The 24,156-nt window shown below is 34.4% G+C and overlaps 1 protein-coding gene and 1 pseudogene across 1 annotated transcript; both read left to right on the forward strand.

Annotated features, from left to right (window-relative positions):
• Positions 5,873-6,790, forward strand: OR8J21P (olfactory receptor family 8 subfamily J member 21, pseudogene; annotated as a pseudogene).
• Positions 16,409-17,344, forward strand: OR8K74 (olfactory receptor family 8 subfamily K member 74). The gene is given in 1 exon segment (NM_001391226.1): positions 16,409-17,344. A coding segment is annotated over 1 exon segment (936 nt).
• The last annotated feature ends 6,812 nt before the right edge of the window (positions 17,345-24,156 follow it).

A 24,156-nucleotide genomic window follows, 5' to 3' on the forward strand; every position in this document is an offset into this window, starting at 1 on the left:
TGGGGGAGGAAGATTGGCCCTGAGCTAACATCTGTGCCAATCTTCCTCTATTTTGTATATGGAATGCTACCACAGCATGGCTTGATGAGCAGTGTACAGGTCCACACCCAGGATCCAAAGCCATAAACCCCAGACCACCAAAGTGGAGTGTGCACACTTAATCACTACATTACCAGGCCAGCCTGTGTAGGAGTTTTTTATATATTCTAGATATTCAACTCTTATGAAATATATTTGCAAATATTTTATTATATTCTTTAGATTGTCTGTTTACTTTCTTGATAATGTCCTTTGATGCACAAAATATTTTATTTTGCTGTTGTCCAAATTATCAATTTTTTCTTTCCTGCTTGTGATTTTGGTCACATTTGTAAGAATCCATTGCCAAATCCAGTGTCGTGAAGATGTACCCTCCTATTTTTTCTAAGCATTTGATAGTTTTAGCTCTTATATTTAGTCCGTTGATTCATTTTGAGTTCATTTTTGTATATGGTATAAGTTACGAATCTGATATAAATTGGTAGAATCAGTTTAAAGACATCTTTGTTGTGTCCACTAGATTTGAAAATATTTATACCAGATGATGTAATAATTTTCAAGTATTATCCAAGTATATAGACTAGATATATCATAAATATGTGAGCAAAGTGCAGAATGAAAATACATGAACTGCATTATTGTTCATAACAAAGAAGACTCAGAAGCAACCAAAATGCCTGTATAGTTTAAATGCATGAAGAAAATCCATAACAATCAAGATTTCAAAATCTTATGTGAGCAAAATATAGATATATATACAAGCCAACCACAAAATGATGTAAACATAATAAATTCACTTATACAAAGCTTATATAAAATTTAAAACCACATAACTAGCAACAGTGTTTATGATTTATGTATCTAAGAACATAACAGTAAATTCATTTTATTTACAAAAAAGACAATCTGGATGAAACTTGAGCACATTAAATCAAGTGAAATAAGCTAATCACAGAAGGACACTTTCCGCATAATACCATTTATGTGTGGTATATAAAACAGTGAAACACATAGAAGCAGAGAGTAGAATGGTGATGGTCAGGGACTGGGGGAAGGGGAAAATGAGAGATGCTATGCAATAGGTACACAGTTTCAATTCTGCAAGATGATTAAGTTCTAGAGATCTGTTATACAACATTGTACCTACTGTTAACATTGCTGTATTGTATAGTTAAAAAATTGCTAAGTGTGTAGATCTCTTGTTAAATGTTCTTATCACAATAAAAAATCAAAAGATTCGGAAAAACGGAAAACGATTGCAATAATTAATAGTTGTTGCCTCTAAGACGGGGTTGAGGGAATGGGAATGGGAGAGTTTGTATCAATGCAAATTTAGCTTACATGTAATTATATACTATTTTAAAATAATGAATTCTATAAGGTAAAACTAGTGTTTAATGTGGATGATGGAAATATGGTCTCTAAATGTCATTTTTCTGCATATATATGCATGCATATACGTGTATGTGTGTAGACATGTGTGTGTGATTTCTTACAAATATTTTGAAAGGTGAAATTTTGTGATCCATTGATGACCCCTTGTCTTAGAAATTTCTCTGCTTGACCAAAGTGAGCTCATTAAATAGCATGCTGAAACTTACGATGTGAGGAATACCTTTTGTACAATAAATAATAAACTTCAAATGAGAGATCAAGCTGTAATATAAAGCATCAATAAAAATGAAAAGTGTAAAAGCAATAGTTTTAAAAAAATGTTGACAATGTAATGGTAATTCTAAATAGATAAGGAAACTGGCAGAGCTGATGAAGGAATTGAAATATTGTTAACTTAGCATGGAACAGACTGCCTTTGGTCACGTACGAGAATTTACAAAGGAAATGACAGAGGAAGCAATAACATAAACTTCATGTGGATATTTGGACTCTGGAAATAACTTCAAGGATTTATATCCATTGTAATGAGTAACAAAGTTGGTAAAAAATCTTTGCAATTTCCTCTTTATTGTCCACAATTTTCCGTTGCTTCATTAATTTCAGAGCCTAGAATGTACCGCCCCCTTATGGATATTAGGAACATCAAGATAAAGAAGGAAAAGTTGTATTCTTCCATAAAGTATTGAATATCCTAGAGAGTGATGTTCAAGTTGTCACTGTTTCTTTATCAAAGTTAAAATCGTGTTAAAGACAGATTATAGTACCAAGAATGAAAACCTCGTATTTTATTTCAGAATTGTAGGATGGATATTGTATTCATAGATTCACTCATTCATCATTCATTCCATCAGTCAGTCAGTCATATCTTTTGAGCATCTACTTTTTCCTGCATATTATTTTAGAAGCTGTTAATAGAAAGGCAAACTATTTAGGCATACCCTTTTCATTTATAAAGCTTATACACCATAAAATGCCACAAAAAGTAAAATAAAAGTGTTATCAGTTTTTAATTACTTTATTTGTATGCTTGAGTTAGGACCACAGGACTATAGGAGAAAATATATTTCCATCCAAATAATTTTAATTAAAAACTAAAAATAGGACCAGGTATATGATGGCTGCTTTATGAAATTCAATTAAAAATTGATATTCAATCTTTACAACCATTCACATTTTGAGTTTATGTTATGTATCATCTGGGGTTTATGGCAAATAGACCAGGGCCTGTTCCTGACACAAGAATGGAGGGTTTGCATTCAATTTTATTGCCCATATTCACATTAAAATTGAACATTAGGGCCAGAATCCTGTGATTTCTAACTGCTGGACTTTCTTCCATCTGGGGCCAGCAACAACACTTCCCAGCAAATGTCGGGGTACAATTCAAAACAAACAAAAGCTGGAGTCATTGTGTGTGATTGTTAGTCAATATGATCATCTAAGAGAGTCCCTGATCTATCTCCATGTTTTCATTCTTTGGATGAAATTTTGATTGGAGCCTTGACTAATGAGCATTAAATTTGTCTTTCTTTCCCTAGGAAATTAGACTTTTACCTGGAAATTCTAGTTTTCCTGTTCATAGACTGGGGCCATAAACAAACATATTTCAGTGAGAAGGTCTTCAAGGACTTCAGACACTTGTAAACCTCTTTCACATGCTTCATGCAGCAACCCTAGGAGTGGGTCTCGGCAGATTTCTGTGTACAGGTAGGTTAATTTACTTGTTAACTAGTTTTGGATTTGAAGACCAAGTACCTTGGAAGCTTTATTAATTCAAAACAGACTCAAGACTGAAATGATATCTGCTCTGCTGTCTTTTCCTAGACTCAAATCTCTGTCCACTGATTGCTAAGTGGAAGTGATGTTGATATGAGTTAAATAATAGTCTCCATTATCCTTATCGATAATTTAGACTGATTGAGTATTTATACAGAACAAGGAATAGTCATTACAGAGAGTATATTTCACCTTAGTATAAAAAGGAATATTTTCTGCTTTCAATACGGAAAGAATTGATGTATGTTTTAGAGCAGATAAGAAGTTTCTTAAGTGTTTTTAAAATATAAGATTCTATGTCTCCAAGAAAGACCTCATAAATCACTTAACATGAATAAAAAACGTTTTTATTTTCTCCAGGGTGATAAATCCTAAGATAGAAAGAGTCCTGCTGTCAACAGTCATTGTCTATGTTGCTGATGGGCACCAAGAGCTCATGTCGAGATGCAGTTTATACCTAACACAACCCAGGTTCAGATAAGTTTGAGGCAAATTCTAAAGTTAAAGACTAAAGGAAAATATTCTTGAAACAACTTCAGAAACTATTTAAAAATTAACTTGCAATGTTATTTCTCATCTGTCTTTTAATATAAAATGATGCAAATTAGTTAATAGTTACAGTTTTATTTACTGAGAATTTATTATTTTGGTAGACCTACACAATATTTCTTTTCAAAAACACACTCAAAAAAAATTATGTGTAAAAAAATGAAAATAACTCATAACAGGATCAAATGCAAAATCAAGAAAGATTCTGAAGAAATGGGAGAAAATTGGAACTGTTCTACAGATATTTTATTTCAGTGTCATATACGTACTGAAATAAAAAGAAGCAACCCTAGATTTGCCATCAGTTATATTTTAGTAGAAGAGGGAATTAATAACAGGCAAGGATATATGCAAATAGACCTAGCCCTGGTGGTATAGTGGTTAAGATTCGGTGCTCTCATTGCTGCGGCCTGAGTTACTTTCCCAGTCAGAGAACCACACCACCTGTCTGTTGGTTTTCATACTGTGAATGCCAGTATAGTTCTCTTTAGATGCAGTGGTTGGAACCAAGAGATATGGGATGACTAGGGTAACACCATGAGATCAGCTCAAGATACATATTTGATGTACGGAATAAAGCATCTTTAAATTAAAATAAACAAACACGACAGATTTAAGAGGGAATCAGGTTGTGGGAAAGTACAACGTGATTTGTTTGTTAAACGTATAGCTAGATATCATGTGTCTCAGATTTCTGAATATGCAAAATTATAATTCATTTGCTATTTCTGTTTCAACTCTAAAAGCCCTCAGATAGGTAAAATGAGTTATTAGGACTGAAATAAGAAAGCATATTAAAAAATCATTCAATATATGCTGATAACAATAACTACTGATACCAATTACTTTGCATTCATTGTTACCAGGCTCTGTGATAACTAACCTATACATATGCATTATCTCACTTCATGCACACAACACAAGAACACGAACACTTGATAGGAATCACACAACTAGTAATTGATGGACTAATAACCAACAAACCAACTAACCAACCAAACAAAACCATAAAATCATACCATTAACCAACATCCTTTGAACAACTTCATCAAATTGAGTCTCATTTGTTTCATCAGACATAGAAGTAGTTATATCCATCTTCTAGGACATTCCTGCAGAATAATGAGATGATTATTTCAAAGTGCCCAGCATAGTTCTGAGAGAAGACAACACTAAATAATTAAAACTTTCTCCACTCCTTTCTGGTATCCAAGTAAAACAAAATAATCAAACTTTTACAAATAAAAACTATAAGTAATAAATTTAAAAAATCAAAACAGGCGTTAAGCAATTTAAAAGAAAGAGGTAAAATCTGGGAAGGAAAGGAAAGGATGCCAGAACAAAATAATAGGGAACACCCTGAGCAAGTAGAAGTCAGAATGATAGGACAGGACTGGCTTATTTGGCAGATGAAAGGCAATATGGTTAAATAAAGAGGATTCAGAGTTTCTGAACGATACTAAGAAGGAACAGTATTGAGGTGTTGTGGGTTTGTGGGCAGCTGAAGCAGACTGATGTGGTAGAAACTGAAAAGGAAAAACCTAAGGTACTAAAAGTATTTCCCAAAGAAAAACTGAAATTCTGAAGGATGACAACAAGTTATGGGCTGGAGAGAAAGCCTGTGACAGCTAAGGAAAAAAATACTAGAAGTCATTCTGACTCATCAATTTCTTATAGGCAGCTCTCTTTTATCATTGGAAACACACACAAAGGCATGTGTGTACATATGTAAATGTATACATATACATATATACACATATTATATATTCAAGCAATACCATATATTAATAAAAGGATCAATGCATATAATAATATAAAACATGGATGCATATTCATCCAATGTAAAATTTATCCAGCAGTGGATAAAGAAAATAGTATCTTGTCAAACAGTTCTAAGAGTCTGAAATTGGTCTCTGGAGAGTTTGTATTTCCGAATTTTATGAAAGGATGGAGAGAAAAGCAACTATGATCTGAAATTTTTAAGTGTTTTTGAACAAAAAGTAACTGATTTTAAAAGAAACATTTAACAATCTAGTACCTAACAGAAAAGCAATTTTACCACCTAATAATCTCTTTCTATTTTCCCCATTAAAAGATGAAAGCAATAATATAAATGGCCCCAGGGAATCTCAGCCAGGTGACTGAGTTCATCCTCATGGGAGTCTCAGACCATCCAGACCTCCAGATTCTGCTCTTCTTTGTTTTCCTGGTCATCTATGGGCTGACTGTGGCACCGAGCCTGGGCATCGTCACTCTCCCAAGTGTTGAGTCTCGACTTCAAACTCCTATGCACTTTTTCCTCCAGCACTTGGCTGTCATCAATCTTGGCATTTCTACTGTCTTTGCCCCTAAAATGCTGGTAAACTTCTTGGTTTCAAAGAGAACCATATCCTACTATGAATGTGTAGCCCAAGTGGGTGGATTCTTAGCTTTTACCGTGGCTGAGATTTTCATGCTGGCTGCAATGGGCTATAACCGCTACGTGGCTGTTTGCGACCTCCTGCTCTACATGCTGGCGGTGTCTCCATATGTCTGCCTTCTGCTGGTATCCCTCACATACATCTCCAGTCTGACCACAGCACTGTTTCTTCCTGTGTCTTCTCTGTCATATTGCTCTTTCAATATAATCAAGTGTTTTTACTGTGATAACACCCCTTTGTTAGCATTATCCTATTCTGATACCTCCATTCCAGAAACAGCTGCATTTGCCTTTTCAGGGACCAATTTGTTTTTCTCTATGATTATTGTTCTAATATCCTACTTCAATATCATTCTTGCCATTTTGAGGACATATTCCTCAGAGGGATGACAAAAAACCTTTTCTACCTGTGCTGTCACTGTATTCGGGACTCTTCTCTTCATGTATTTGCAACCAAGGACCAATCACTCATTAGATACTGATGAAATGGTCTCTCTATTCTACACCCTGGTGACACCAATGTTGAATCCCCTCATTTACAGCCTAAGGAATAAGGATGTGAAGGACGCATTGAAGAGATTCCTCATAATCCATGTCAATCACTCAAACTAATGTAAATTTAAAACTACAACTATCTTCACTTGAAGGTTCTCATTTGCCCCTGAAAATCCTACTGTTAAGTGAAGAGGAAGCAAATAGTTAAAAATTCCATTAATTTCAATGAGGGAAGATTTTAATCCTTTTTATCTCAACTTCTAAAACCCAAATTTCCCTATAGAAAAATGCATTAATTGGCCAAAGATAACACACTTATATAATTAACAAACAATAATTTGAAAATAATCACATTTTAAAATAAAACATAAGTTACCAAAGGGTTTTCCTGATTTCTGAACAAGAAGAGAAAGCCTGCTGGCTAGTGGTGGACATATACGAGAATCTATGTTTGGAAGGTGCTCAAGAGTTAGATCATCTTCCTGGCCACGGATAACTTTTGCTCAACTTATTAAAAGTTTTATTATTTTTTGCAGCATTTTATCCATCAATTTCTCAACTATTTTGGACCAATTTTATCTTGCAATTGAAAAAAATGTATATCACAGAAAAAATAAGCCTTTAGGGAAAAATAAAAACTAAGCAAAAAATGCTTAGATATACATGGAAATAAGACGTGGCAACATAGACTTAAAAAATACATAAAAGGCGATTCTTTTTATCCCTCTTATTTGGTGCACGTACATAAAAAATCATAATATTTATCCAAATATCATATATAATTAATTTTTCCACATGATATTCTCATCCTAAGAAGTGTTGTGTAGAGTTGTCTTTGTTATGAAGTCATAAGAGCAATTACTTCTTTCAGCATTTTTATTTAGTGTTTTTTTAGAATGAAAAGTTATTAGACAAAAAAAAATGTCATTGTCCTCAAAGTGACACCAATTCTCAAGGACACTCAAGGCCAAAAAAAGTTAACAGTCATTGTATAACGTATCTCTGACTGTACATGTAAAACACTACTAACATACAGTGGAGTGAGGGAGAGTGGGCATAACATGCAAAATAAAGATAACAGCAATTGGAATGATTTCAGAATTTTTTTAATTCAAAAGTAAAATAAATCTTGAGGTTTCCAGTGGAGATTTTTCTTGTCCCTTAACATCTAGATAAGTTTAGTTTGAGCAAATAATGCCTTCTCCTTGGAAGTCCACAGACATTCACTCCAGTTGTGTACATTGTCATGGGTCATACCTGTCATCTTTGCTTTCTGAAGGAAGATTTCTTCAAGCCAACTCCATGGAAATCAAAATGTTCTTTCAAATAAATCATTCAAAATGAAGTAAACTTCACTGCAGATAAAGGTGGAAGGAGGCAAAATATAGGTATATGTCATAGTATCAGGCCTCCTTATTCTTAGAGTATCTTAATTCTGTGCCACTAAAGTTTCTCACATGCCCTTATATATTCCCCCAGCCTTAAACCATTATACTAGCTCTTCTCTCTAACCCCTTCTTTCCTCTCCTTTCTTTCCTCTCTGCATATCAGCTAACAGCTATAAAATTTTTCTTTCCTTTTATTAAACAAAGTTATTAGATTATGAAGCTTAAGATCCTTTCATAAATCATGCCCCCAGTTGTCACCTTCTATTCCAATCTTCTGTCCAGGATTGGTTATGCCCTTTCAACACTTACATAGGCAATTTTATAAACAAGCGTTTTCTGGGTTGGAGCAATTTTGTTGACAAAAACAGCTGAGATAACAAACTCTATACCTCATATCACAAAATGTACATGAATCTGGGTTAACTAAAATATCAAACTAGATATTATAATATATCATCTATAGTTATAACTAAATATCAAAATATCTTCTTTATTTTTGAGGAAGATGAGCCCTAAGTTAACATCTGCAGCCAATCCTACCCTTTTTGCTGAGGAAGATTGGCCCTGAGCTAACATCCGTGCCCATATTCCTCTATTTTTTTATATGTGGGATGTCTGCCACAACATAGCTTGATAAGCTGTGTGTAGGTCTTCACCCGGGATCTGAACCCTGGGCAGCCAAAGCAGAGTGTGTGAACTCAACCGCTGTGCCACCAGGCCAGCCCCTAAAATATCTACTTCTTGACAAGCAATTCTAACTACAAAAACTGTTTGAGATATAATGGTCAGAAGAGGTTACTAATGGTTTAAACAAACAAAAAACACTTCTTAAACTGTATATTTCAAAGATCTAATAAATATATTACTGAATATTGAGGGTGGTTAATATTTACATAATACAGATTTATGAGATATTATATTAATTTAAAACGCTTTATGAAATATTTAAGTTAGAAACTTTCCTATTAAGATTTGGAGGCTTAAAATATTGCTTTTTGATCACTGAATAAGCAATATGGCTACAAACAGTTCCTTGATTGTGGTGGTGGCATCTTCATTTCTGTTGTAATCACTTTTCTTACTGTTTGCTTTCTGTATCATAATTTTTAACATGTTACCAACATTCTGTGGTTCAATAGCAGGAAACTACAAGCTCTAAAACAGAAAGGCTCTGTGGAAAGCTTTTCAGGACAAGCTCACAGCAGTGAGAAAATATCTTACAGAAAGAGGCTGTGATACCACCCCTAACTGCAGGAGGGTGAGAAATAGTCTCACCATGTGTGTGTCAGTCCACCTCTGCCACAGGGTGTGTGTCAATTTTTTGAGTCACTTCAGCAACTATTTCATCCATATTATTCAAAACTGTCAATCTTGTCACTATTATATACAATCAAATATTAAAACTGTGCTAAGATCATGAGTTTGTCTCTGTTATAAGCTCTGAAAGTTTTGGCTGTCATAGATTGTGTTTAGTGCTTCTTTTTATTTCAAATGCAAACCAATATTTGGACTATTTTAAAAAGAAATAATGTATTAAAGAAAATAAAACACTTTTAGCTCTATAATATTAAATCTGATTTAATTATTTATTACATTATCTTATATATGCATAAGGAGTACCTATTCATAAGTTGGATTTCCAGAGTAGGAAATTCTTGTGTTCTTATGGTGGACTATAAATAGATTAAAAATATCTAGATCCATACTTCTTTAAATAAATTAAGTGTGCTTATTTTTCCACATCAAGGTCCCACTCTCGGAGATATTTCACAGACAATTACATTCATGGATCAGTGGGGACCAAGAGTTAGTAATTAGCTAAATGTTTATTACTGTGGGAACAAACATATTAAATGAAAGCAGACCCAGATTATAACAGAAGACAGCAAACTATTGATAGTAAAATGAACATACTTTAAAAACATTTAGTTGAGTGAGAACCTTTAGGTTTCAACATGAATTGTATAACAACATATGTGTACATTAAGGCATACATTATATTTAATTTATAAGACTGTGTTCCTTTTTAAGGGCATATATCAACTTTCTGGAGGAGGTACCCATGTGGGAAAGGGAAATTGAAGTGGGGATGTGGAATGAGGACTGCTGTTGATTCAGTTTAGTTCCTTAAGGCCCCAAAAGAAATAAAAATGAGTTATACACATATTCATAATTTTTATTCCTTTCAAATCTTTTAAAACACCATAGAACATGTTTAAAGAGTTTTGTCTTCATTGTCAGGCATAAAATTTAAGAAGAAGCCTTTGTGGAAAATGATGAATGTTGAAGTAATTTTGTGGGTGATTAAAGCACATACCCAACAAATAATATACTTACATCTAGATATTTGAGTGGATGTAGTAAAAGTAATAACAGAGGAAAGCAGATGAATTGTACATAAAAGAACATTTCCTTAATGGGAAATTCAAAGTTAACCTGGACAATTAACAAAAATCAGTGGCATCATTTCCTTTTCTCTCGTGCTTTGGGAATAACCAAGAAATTGCATTCAAGCCTCCAGAGGACACTCAAGCTCCCAAAGGAGTGTCTCAAAGGGGAGAGACACTCTTAAATTCTTCTGACTGCAGTTTGGTTATTAATGACATGAGGGAACCAGACTCATCAACATTTTAGGTGAGTAGATGACACTGATTATCACGATTACTAGATGACTATTTTTGATGCCTGACTTCAATTTACATTGTAGATATAAGTATAGTCACCAACACCAGACTCAATATATTATACCGTGCATATTAATAATCTGTTTTCATAACTATGTTTTCTGGAGTAATGATATTTTTCTACCATTATTATTCTGTTCTTTGAAGGTAGTAAGGGACCTTGTTTCCATTCCTTCTTATTTCTATAGTTATACTGGGATTCTAGACAGTAACCATTCTGAATGGGGGAATGAGCATTTTTTTTTTTTAAAGATTTTATTTTTTCCTTTTTCTCCCCAAAGCCCCCCGGTACATAGTTGTGTATTCTTCGTTGTGGGTCCTTCTAGTTGTGGCATGTGGGACGCTGCCTCAGCGTGGTTTGATGAGCAGTGCTATGTCCGCGCCCAGGATTCGAACTAACGAAACACTGGGCCGCCTGCAGCGGAGCGCACGAACTTAACCACTCGGCCACGGGGCCAGCCCCCCCGGGAATGAGCATTTTTTTTTTTTTTTTTTGCTTGGTTTTTTTTTTTGTTTGTTTGTTTGTTTTTTAAAGATTTTATTTTTTCCTTTTTCTCCCCAAAGCCCCCCCGGTACATAGTTGTGTATTCTTCGTTGTGGGTTCTTCTAGTTGTGGCATGTGGGACGCTGCCTCAGCGTGGTCTGATGAGCAGTGCCATGTCCGCGCCCAGGATTCGAACCAACGAAACACTGGGCTGCCTGCAGCGGAGCGCGCGAACTTAACCACTCGGCCACGGGGCCAGCCCCAGGAAATGAGCATTTTTTGAAGGCTCCAGCAACCATGTTGTCTAAGCAAACATGCTGTTCATCAGATCAGGGTAATTGATGCCTAGAGAGTGTCTGTGCCTCAGATAGTAATAGTTTCTCATAGTGCTTCCAGTTGCCCAGTCATATGATACTGTCATTATCTCTTATTGTCATGCATCCGTACAGTGTCATTTGTGCCATAGATATGTGCGGCCTCATTTTACTAATACCATACAGAGATGGGATTATCAGAGTGTAAATTCTCCCTAGACCTGACTCTGAGGCAAGGACTTGATGTTTATTTGGTAGATGTTTATTTGCTATATGATATTTATTTGGTAGATGATTTCTGGAAGAAAAAGATGAGGGAATAGGGAATGTGAGACCGAGAAGGGAGAAAGTTAGAGTGTGCAATAAAGTATAGATGATTGCTGTAAGCAGCCAAGGTTCCATCACTCAAGATACCTTGAAGTATCCTTCAGACCTCTTCTAAGAATTGTCCAAAAGAAAGCCAGGAAAGCTTGGTGTTTATTCATTGATTCCTGTCACTTACCAGTTAAGTACTGCTCTTTGACGCATTAAATCTCAGGCACTTCCAAACTGCCTTGCATATGGTCTGAGCAAGCTCTTAAGACATTTGCCCTCAAAAAAATAAATAAAACACTTGAGCTGGGAAGCTGCCAGTATGCCAGAAAACAGCTACCATGGCTGTAGGCCAAGTCACAACTGGCCCAAAGTGACAAGGGGTGGGGAGACTGATATGTCTGACCCAGTGATATTTGCAATAGCAAGATGATGGCAAAGCCAAAGTAATATAAAATATACTTTTTGTCTTAGGCTAATAAGTCCATGACAGCACAATACTAAGATGTCTATGTCTCTAGTATCATTGTGTTAAATTTGTTTTCATTTGGATAGTGAGGCTAAAGACTTGGAAGCATCTCTTAACATCTTTCCACTACGTAGGGACAAAACCAAGTTTAAAATCATTGCAATTAAAGGGTCAAGGAAGATCAAGCCTTGGAAGAATTATTAGCCAGGTACATGTGTTTTGCTATCAGTGTTGGCGAACTTGCCATACCTTAAACACTTAATTGTTCAAGGCTTACATATTCTCTTTCCTCTCTCATAATGTGCCTACATGGAGTAAGGGAAGTTTTTCTTCTTGATCTGTTGTTCTTCATGTTATAAATTGCACATGCCACAAGTGAACAGGGAAAATTATTTTTGAAGGATGGGAAGAGGAGGGTAGAAGTCCTTCCCATACCTCTGCACAGGTCCCAGTTATATGGCACAGGCATAACGCAAACCATGTTACTCAGCACATAAAATCTGGTCCACATGTTTGAGACTCTAGCATAATGGGATATAATTATAATGAAGTGCAGTTTAAAAAAAATTTTAATGACAAGCCACATAGCAATGGTTTGGGAGTTGGCACTGAATCTTACAGCTAGTGAGCATAATTCTGCACATCTTAAGTTACAAAATTTTGGTATTCACCAAATAAGATTGTCCAAGCAGCACATTTTATCAGATTCCAAAGTTGTAATTAAAAAAGTTTTATATTGACTTTACATCCTCACTAATGTCACTTTATTGCAGAGTTGGTGTTCCCTTATGGAGATAATGCAGTGTATTTTACGAAATAAGGAATTGAAATATATATAAACACTCATGGCCTTATTAACAGTGTTGAATGAGAGAAGCATGGGTATTTGTCCTTTTTCTATAATCAAAAAAAAATGTGTACATAGCTCTGCAATGCTAACTCACTACAAAGACTGCTGAGCCTGACAAATTTTTAGAGCCATTCAAGATTCTTTCTTTTAGTCTTTCTTTCTCTCTCACCTTGGAATGGGAAGACAATGTTCTCAATGTTACTAACAGATTTGTCTCAGTTGAGGCTATTTGCAAGACCTAATAGAATACTAAGTTGAGATTGGGTGTTGGCATTTGCATAGAAGGACATCCTTGGGCCTCAGATCTACTCCCCAAGTCCTGGTTCAGCTGTGGAGTTTGCACTTCCATCAGGTAAAAGATTAGTTGTTCAGTTTCCCTGTTTCTTTCCAGTCAGTGCTTGGGTAGGGGTGATGGGAGGAAGAGTACAAAAATGATCAACTCATTTGTGTTTCAGAAGAACTCAAGGAATTTGTAAAATCACAACACTGTGATGTTGGGATGAAGACGTTGGCCAAACTGTGCAACCTACTGTGGAATATTCCTTACTTTGCGTATAACTTTTGGTAGTTTAAGGCATTAGACTTTTCCATTCTCCTGGTTTGGTTACTACTAATGAATTTTATTTTTACATTTTTCTTTTTACAAATATTTTGTTAATATTGTGAATAGATTTTTGGATAAAGTGATTTTGTGGGGTAGATTTCATCTGCCAAATTGATCTTGAATTTTTCTTCTAATTTTCTTGAAATTTCTGCTTATTTAGAGACATCCAGAGGTTTTAATTTTTAAAGCCATATGAGTTTAAACATTTTCCTATAACGTTAGGTTCTTGATTAGTCTGTGATTGATTTTTATATGGATCAACTAGACATATAATTTCATCATCTTCTATAAGGATAATCGTTTTATCCAACTCCACTTACTGAATAGACCATTTTTGCGTCACTGTCCTGGCATGCCACCTCTGTCATACACAGCAGTTCTATACAATCATGGCTCTTTTTCTGACCCATGATTCTGTTCGACTGATGTATTTGCCCATCACTGTGCCAATTCCACATTGTCTCAATAACTGTGGCTTTATATGTTTTAATACCTGGTACCTCAGGTCTTTTCAAAAGTATGTTGCTTATTCTTTATAATTTGTATTTTCTAAGCACATTTTAAATCAGTGTAAAATTCTACAAAATCTCCTAGTGAAATTTTGAGTGGAAAGGCATTGAGTAAATAGATTAATTTGAGCAGAGCTGGCATTTTTATAACACCGAGTTGTGCAATCCAGGAACATAGTATTTCTACCAATTTATTTACAGCTTCTATAATGTTTCTCAGTTAAATTTTAATTATTCTCCGTTGAGAAGTAAGTTCATCTAACTTTTATAAAGTTTTCTGTCAAGTTATGGAATTTCCCTATTAATTTTTATTGTTTTTGTCCCATCTAAATGGTATTACTTCATCTCTTCAAATGCTTACATTTTTTTAGTTCCATCTGATAATGTGGTGAATTATATTTATAGATTTTCCAGAATTAAAACTATCAACCAAATGTGGGATCAACCCAGCTTGAATATAATGTACCGTAATTCTTATACATTTAAAGAATTGATATCAATAATATTTTAATACTGATTAGGATTTTTACATTTACATAAGTGAAATGATAGATGTGAATACACTGTTTTCTATTATATACATATATATTTTTTAATCAGGACTTTGCTGACCTCCTAGGATGAATTGCAGTGTGGTCCACATTTTTTAAACTCTGAAAGAGTTTGTACTAAATATGAATGATTTTCTTCCGTGAAAGTTTGGAAGTGCCTGCGTTTACAACAATCTGAAGAGTAAAGGGGAAGCAGAGATAGACAAAATATAACCCTTACATTAAAATGTACTGATTAAAAATATTTGATGTATTCTTGATGGAAGATGAAATGAAGGTATAAGGATAACCTTCAGATTGAAATATAGTGCATATACTCCAATTCTATCAATGCCATATCTAATTGGATTTATGTGGATTGAATAATTATCTGTCTTGTTAAAGCACATTTAAACAGGTAAAATGTGAGTGAATTTCAAATGAAGCATGCAATATCTCATTGCCCTCGTTCCCTATCACTTTCTTTCTCTTTCGTCTTTAGACTTCATGCAATGGTATTGTTTCCCAGCACCTGAAGCATTTGAGACAGTGTTCTCTACTTGAGATTGATGTTTCTTTTTATACGGTAAGTATATTCATAGGAGTTTACCAGAAGATTTTAGGTGTTAATTAAAAAATATGTTTTAATAATTTTTTACTTGTCTTAAAATATGTTAGCAAAATATAACTACAGCATTAAATCCATCATTTCAGAGATACTAGTGCTAAGGTCGAAGCAAATGTGGGAATGCCTGCTAATTGTTCTTTTTCAGATTGAATAAATTATAGACACAGGCCTTACTTGATATGTAACATAGCAAAAATCAGAAACTTCAAAAATCAGCATGTGCTGAAAATCAGCATAAGTGCTGAAGTTTCAGATACACTGTTCTAGAAGAAATAAAGAAGAAGTTATTTATGTGCACTAGAGGGGTATGTTGGGGACTTCTGCAAGTTAGCTAAATTATTTTCTATCATTATAAAAAATCATTAAACAATGTTTAAAGTTCATAAAAGCATAGTGGGATGAGAATACAATTTTTTAAAAGATCAGTTGAACAGTGGAATGAGAATACAATTTGGACATGTGGAATCATATGGAGAGAAGTAAATCAAAGTCTATTAAATGAGTTAATTGTAGTTTTCTTTGTAGAGTGGGACTGAAGTTGTGGGGACAAGAAGCAGAGGACTATTACTTTTTATTACAATTAATTCTAAAATTTACTATGTTTTAACTAATTCTGTATATTTTAAATGAAAAACATTTTGAAAACATATCAAGATTCCCACTCTTGGCCAAACTTTTCTAATGATAAGTTGTTGACAGAACCATAAAGGTACGGTATATACCTTGTAATGATAACCAATATATTACACAAAGAATAAAATGACTACTATATATCTCAGGTTGTAACGGTTTCTAAATTGGGTCTAGATTTAATGACGAGGATGAGTCTTGTTCTAATCACTACATCTAAAAACGTTGGATTTATCTTATACATAATGGCTTTGCATACTAAAAGTTTAACAGATGATATTTCCTGAAACCCAATGACTCTTCTGATGGTTTTTCCCTCAGTTATTTTTCATAATGGCCTGGATGGACAAACAAAATATAACAGTGCTAAAAGAATTCATTTTCATGGGAGTCACAGATCATCCTGAGCTGCAAGCTCCATTATTTGGGCTCTTCCTCATCATCTATGTGATCTCAGTGGTGGGCAACTTGGGCATGGTCATGCTCACCAAGATGGACTCCAGGCTACAAATACCCATGTACTTCTTTCTCAGACATCTGGCTTTTGTTGATTTTGGTTATTCAACAGCTATAGGACCCAAAATGTTGGTAAATTTTGTAGCTAATCACAATACAATCCCCTATAATTGGTGTGCTACACAGCTAGCTTTATTCATCTTGTTCATCATTAGTGAACTTTTCATTCTGTCAGCAATGGCCTATGACCGCTATGTGGCCATCTGTAACCCCCTTCTCTACACAGTCATCATGTCACAAAGGGTATGTTGGGTGCTGGTAGCAGTCCCCTATTTCTATAGTGCCTTTCTCTCTCTGATAACCACCATAAAGATTTTTATTTCATCCTTCCGTGGCTCTAATGTAATTAGTCATTTCTACTGTGACAGTCTTCCCTTGTTAACTTTGCTGTGCTCAAGCACACGTGAAATTGAATTGATAATATTGATCTTTTCAGCATTAAATTTGGTTTCATCTTTCCTGATAGTCCTTGTGTCCTACATACTGATCCTTGTGGCCATCCTTAAGATGAACTCTGCAGAGGGCAGGCACAAGGCTTTCTCCACCTGTGGATCTCACCTGACAGTGGTAGTTGTATTATATGTGACTCTATTATTTATGTACTTGCAGCCCAAGTCCAGTCATTCCTTTGATACTGATAAAATGGCCTCCGTATTCTATACTTTGGTAATACCAATGCTGAATCCCATGATCTACAGTTTGAGGAACAAAGAGGTAAAAGGAGCCCTTCACAGGATATGGAAAAATCTGTGAAACTCCCTATATAAAGTTCAGTAGGTAATGTATATAGAATAAATTAGGTTATAGATAACTGTTTATTATATATAATAAGCATTTAGAAGCAGTAATGTATAAAAGGCATGAGAAACTAGAAATGTTTTTCTTATTTTCAACTTATAGCTGTTCAAGTGGTGATCATCATTCTGTTATTAACTTTGATTTGTTCTCAAGTTTCAGTGCAACAGCCTGAAATCTGGACCACTATTCTCACATTGCCAAGTGCTTATGATATAATTAAAGGGAAGTCTTTCTTGATGCATCTCCCATTAGATAATCTTTATTTAAATATTTACTTTACTAAAATATTTGCATTGTGTCTCACACACCATTTAAATCCCAGTGCCCATAATACTAACATACTGACATATAGAACATGGTAGTCACTGTTCTATGTTCTGGACATATATACAGCCATGAAGAATACATCGAAATATCTGTCTTAGTGATGTTTTAACTCTATCTCCCTTGTTGTGGACGGAATCTCAAATTTCTGTTAAATTATGATATGTGAACATGCATATGCTTGGGGAAGCAGAAATAAAAGTCTAATTATTTTCAAGTGGTATATTGTGTATATGAAAAATCCAGAAGAATCTTCAAGCTAAAACATTGTGAATATTGAGTTTTGTGAAGGAGGTTGATATAAGGTCAGCATATAAAATATCAATAACTTTGCTATATAATACAAAAAACAGGTAAAAGTGAAACTTTAAGCTATTATGCAAAAAAAAATCTGTAAAATATTTAGGTGAAAATCTAATGAACAATTTGCATGATTTCATTGCTGTAAACTATAAAGACTTTAATGAGTTATTAAAGAAGACATACAAGTAGCAATATATCATGCCAATTGGTTGAAGACAAGAATGTTGTGATGAGGTCAGTTCTCCCTAATTGTCCTATAGATTTAATGCAATAACAATAAAAATTCCAACAGTATTTTTTAATATGCAAGTTAATATCAAAATTTATGTGAAAATGCAAAGGATCAAGAATAGCCAGGGCAATATCTTAGAATAAGAAAAAATAGAGAAGACTTCCAATAACAAATATGAATTCCTTTAATAAAGCTATATTATTTAAAAAATTGTGCCATGAGGCTGACCCTATGACATAGTGGTTAAGTTTGGCATGCTCCACTTTGGTGGCCTGGTTTCATGTGTTTGGATTCTGGGCATGGACCCACACCACTTGTCAGCCATGCAGTGGCAGTGAACCACATACAAAATAAAGGAAGATAGGCACAGATGTTAGCTCAGGGCTAATCTTCCTCAACAACAACAAAAAAATTTAAAAAGGACAAGATTGGTGACAGATGTTAGGTCAGGGTGAATCTTCCTCAGCAAAAAAAAAAAAAAAAAATGTCGTGAATACAAGTATCGACAGACCAATAAAAGAGGTAAAAATAAAGCCCCAAAACAGACTCACATGTGTAATTTCACTTGATCTTAAGCAAAAACTCCGTTACAATGTAGTGAGGAAAGGAGAGTTTCTCAGAAAATTGACCTAGTTCAACTGGGTTTCATATGTAAAATATGTACCTAATCATTTGTCTGAATTATATGTAAAAATTAATTGAGATATATTATGAATATAAATATGAAAGCTAAAAACCACAAGGTTTCTTCACAAAAAGTAGAATAATATCTTCATGACTTGGAAAAGCAAAAAGTTCTTAAACAGTGTACAAAAAATAATAACATTAAAGTTGGATAACTAGCACTCAGCCAAAAAATACATGAATGTGTTTAAAAAAATCATTAATCATTAGATAAGTGCAAGTTAAGATTATACTCTGATATCTCTACTTAACCAACAGGATGGCTAAAAGTGACAAGCTTGTTTCAACAACAATTCCAAATTTTGATGAAAATGTGGAAAAACTAAAGTTCTTTTCCTTTCTTGCAGGAGTGTACGTTGCTATAAAATAATGGGGGAAAAAAGGCATGGTAAATACTAAATTTTAGTATGTGTATCCTCTATGATGCAGCAATTCCATTCCTGAGTAATGATGCCCACTGGAGGATAAGTGACAGAATGTTCTTGGCAGATGTAGTCATGATAGATGTTAAATGCATATCAAAGGTAGAATGGGTAAATATATAAAGGAACTTTCAGAAAAATGTATTCTGCACAACCCTTTTAAAAAGAAGAGGGAGAGAAGGAGGAGGAGGGGTAAGAAGATGAATGGATATAATATTAAGTGAAAGTCATCAGACTCTCTAAAATTACCACTATATGTACAAATACAAATGATTCTGAGTTGTACTCATCAGATCTGGGCATTTTACATGTTATATATTTTGTTTTAGCAAGTGTGATACAGTTAAAGAAGTACTTCATATAAGCAAGAATGCAAGGTTGATTTCATATTTGAAAAACAATTGCATAAATTAACATTGCTATAAGTTAAAAGAAAAAATAAAATAGGTTAATAATAAAATTTGACTCCACTTTGTAATCAACTATTTAGCAGAGCAGAATAGAAGAAAACAGTGTTATAAATGATATTTTAAAAATCCTAAATATGGGGGAGAGAAGGAATAGTTTTACACAGAGGATTTTTAGGGCAGTGAAAATACTTTGTAAGGTATCATGATGATGGATACATATCATTACCTTTAAAAAACCTCTATAAAACCAGTAATGTAATGTTGAAAAATTGCAAACTTCCCCTCTGAGATTGGTCCCAAGACTAGGAGACCCAGTCTCACCATTTATATTCAGTATGTATTGGACTTGTAGCTGGTTTGCTATGATAGGATAATAAATAAAAGGTATAAAGATAGGAAATCACAAACTGCCATTTTTAAATAATTTTGGTATATGTTATGGTTAAATACATAGAGGAAAACCTATAAATAATTTATTATAAATAATAAGGGAATTTAGCAAATTTGCTGGATGCAAAATAAGTTCAGAAAAATCACGTTTATTTCTACATCCTACCCACGATTAGAAAATAAAATTGAAGGAAATACATAAAATTTATGAAACCATTAAAAAACAAACTCAATTTAGGACTATGTCTAATAAAAAAATCTAGGTCTTCATTAATGATATGTATAACAAGGCATTTAAAACAGATAAATTGATAAAAATTTATACAAAATATGTTCATGCAATGGAAGACATGCTATTGCAACAATGTCCAATATCTTTAGATTGATCTATAGATTAACTATCATCCCAACATAAATCCTTTCTTTCTGCTTTCCTTCCACCCTCCTTCCCTCCCTCCCTCTTTTTTTCCATCCTTCCTTTTTTTAATGCCTTTCTTCTTCCTTTTGAAGTTTGGAAGCTGACTGTAAAATTTATTCAGAAAAGCAAAACACCAAAAATAGCAAAGATAATCCTGAAGAAAGAGAACAAAGTTGCAGGAGTTACACTACAGGTGCCATAGACTATTATAAAGATATAGTAATTAAGAAAACATTTTCCTGAGGACGGACAGACTGATCAATGGAACAGAATGGTGACTCCAGAAACATTTACACATTAACTGATACCTAATTTATAATAGAGGTCTCACTATTTTACAAAAGATAAAGAATAATCTTTTCATTAACTGCTATCAGATAGCTTGTATATTTATTTTGAGAAAAAAATAATCTAGACACCTACCCATACCTTATACAGAATCAATTCCACCTGGATTAAAGATCTAAATGTTCAATGAAAACAATAAACATTTTAGAGGAAAACATAGCAGACATCTTTGTAATATAGGAATATGTACAAATTTTCAAACAGAACACACAAAGCAATAAATATATAAAATTTATAAAGATTGATCGAACAATTTCAAGAAATTCTGTTCATCAAAATTAATGGTGTGAAAAGGGAAACACTCAGAGCGAGAGAGGATATTTTTTTATCAGACCTGCATAATCAGACATAATCTGAAAGAGAACTCATATGCAAAATATAAAAATAACTTACAAATCTTTGAATAATTTACATGAAATACAATACAAAGATGACAAAAGACATGAGCACTTTTCAGAAGAAAATATCTGTTAAACATATGAAAGTTTCTCAGTTTTATTCCATTTTATGAGTATACCACAATGTCATGTGGTTGATAGACATTTGGAGTTGTATGTTGTTCCTTTTATCTGTCTAATCACTGTGGTGGGCAGACTTTGAGCATTTACTTGAATCAGGACAATATCCAATATATTGTACACCTTTGGGGAGATGATTTTCACATCTGTATGAATAGCACCCTGTGGGGGACTGGACTTGGCCACCCCAAGATATGTCTCTTTGGCATGAGGATTATTTTGGGCTGGTTACTTTTAAAAACTGCAGACAAGAAAGAAACTCGGAAAAGTGGAATTTCTTTACCCTTTGTTAAGAGACGTTTACATTTGTAAATAAATCTCCATCTGTAAATGTGTCTCCCTCACTGCACCAGGAAGAAGGGGGGATGACCTTATCTCTAGAAACTCTTAATCAAGTCTTTGCAAGCAAGGACTTAAATCTGCATAATAACCTTATTCTTGTTTACTGTGCTTTTCTGTAATCTCCCATAACTGACTCCCCCTACACCCAACATCCTTTTTTGTCTTTAGCTGTGGGTGGTATTTAAGGTGAAAGCCTCTGCCATTTTGGCAAGTTGCTCAGTTTGCCTGAGCCTCTCTCCAGTATACCTGTTATAAATCTTTGTTTAATTTTCTCCTGTTACTCTGTCTCATGTAAATTTAATTTCTTGTCTGGCCAGAAGGACCCAGAGCAGGTAGAGGAAATGTCTTCTTCCCCTACAACACCCTAAAATAACATGGTGCCCAACCTTGACAACTGCATTGGCACTGTGCCTTTCCCCATTGTATCACTTAGGAATGCTTTTCCCATGCATGTAATGGATCACTCAACAAATACCAGTTCAAGGAATGGGGTTTAATTTTTTAAAAGAATGATCAGATATTGGATCTTCATTACAGGTGGACAGATACGAGAGTTTGAAGACCACAGATGGTTTCTACTGACACTGCAGTGGTGGTGGCCTCATTACCACTGGGAAATGCCCTCACTTGACACCACTCTAGCAGACATGGGGAGGGGCACCTCAATACTGCCAAAGAGTTAACTTCCAGGCTCTATACTTGGTCTCCATTTACATCATATATTTGAGGTGACATATTCATTGCCAGAAGGAAGAAATGAAAGTCCTGGCTCTCTGCTTGACCTTCTCTGACATCATTCATTCCTATAGTAGGGTTAGGACACTTCCTTACAGCTTTATGTGGGTGGAAGTCTAGGCTCCCCCTTTCACCTTTGCTTCTGTGATTGGGGATGTGGCAGCAGTTTGTGTGTGTGCGTGTGTGGTGTTTGGCTGGAATAGAGAGAATATTATCTAAACCTTTCCTGCCTTGCTAGTCTGCCCCATTCCTGGTCCTCTATCTTGAGGAAGCTGGGTTTTTAGGGGTGCTTTTCTTTGTCTGCACCTGTTGGAATGTCTGTGTTTCTGGTTTCTTCAGCTTCAAGTCTGGGATATATATCATAAAAGAAAATGTAGGGATGTCACTACTGTGTTATTCCTTGAGTTTCAGAGTCCCTAGCATGTCTACCTTCTTCTTTCCACTTTTCAGTGTCTTCTTAAGTTTGCTTTCTGTATTATGTCTAGGGTCTTTAGTGGTTGAATAGGGAAAAGTAAAGTTGCTTGATCTTCATGGAAGCAAAATTCTCTATTTCTGAGTTTTTTTATAAGTTGTGTGAATGTCAAATGGTGAGCAATAATTTTCACACATTTTTGTCCATTCCACTCATTTCCACTACTCATCTTAATGAAGTAATGCTCACGGAATACTCATTGAGTCCAGTATTTCAGTAACTTAGCAATAGGAGTCAGACACAGAATTGACAGTTTGAATTCCAATCTGAATTGTTCTACTTCTGAGTTGTTTGATTTTGAATATCATTTTTTGCATCCTATTTACTAAACTGCTTTGCTACCCATATAAATTCTCAAGATAAATATTAGTAGCTCGCTTTAGATGTAAGAAAACTGAGACAAAATTAAGACAACTTAATGTATATGATCACATCATTCTGCGGTGAATTTTCTCCAGTCACATACACCACCGGAGGACTGAAATGTTAGCAACTCATATAAGGTATGCTCTGCTTGGTCAAGGAAGCCATGTAGTTGCCATGACTCCCAACATTATACTTACACCAAAATATTCATAAATATTGGTATCATAACTTATATGAAGTAAAACATAAGCATAAACCACTATAAGTACATATTGTTAAAAAGTCAAGTGATTTATTTAGGCCATTAACAGTATACACTGGGAAATTAATTACTGATGTCCCCATCATTAAAGCATCACTATAAGCACCAAGTGAGAAGATCAATGTAAAGAGCCTGGCCCAGAGTAGGTGTTCAACAAAAGTGTGCCTCACATCCAAATGAATGACCATCAACTTAATCACACAGAGAGTAGACAGCAGTTTATTGTTTGTTTTATAATATTTATATATAAATCACTTCTTCTTTCTTTGAGTGTTACTGAATATCTCTTGCTTTACAGAATAGATTTTTAATCACCCAGACGTGTATGAAACTTTTTCCTTTTGGATTCCTTTATACATATTTTACCCTTTTGTCAAACTATAGTTTACAGAATCAATGGTCCCTGGAAAAACTCATAGAATGCCCTTGTTTCTGTAATCTGATTTGATGAGGCATTCTTTTTTTAAAAAATTCAATCAAATCAGTAAAGTATTTACAAAGTGTGAAAGTATTGCTTAAATGACCATATTTACTTAACTTA

The sequence above is a fragment of the Equus caballus genome, chromosome 12 (assembly GCF_041296265.1).
Source record: "Equus caballus isolate H_3958 breed thoroughbred chromosome 12, TB-T2T, whole genome shotgun sequence".
Lineage (NCBI taxonomy): Eukaryota > Metazoa > Chordata > Mammalia > Perissodactyla > Equidae > Equus > Equus caballus.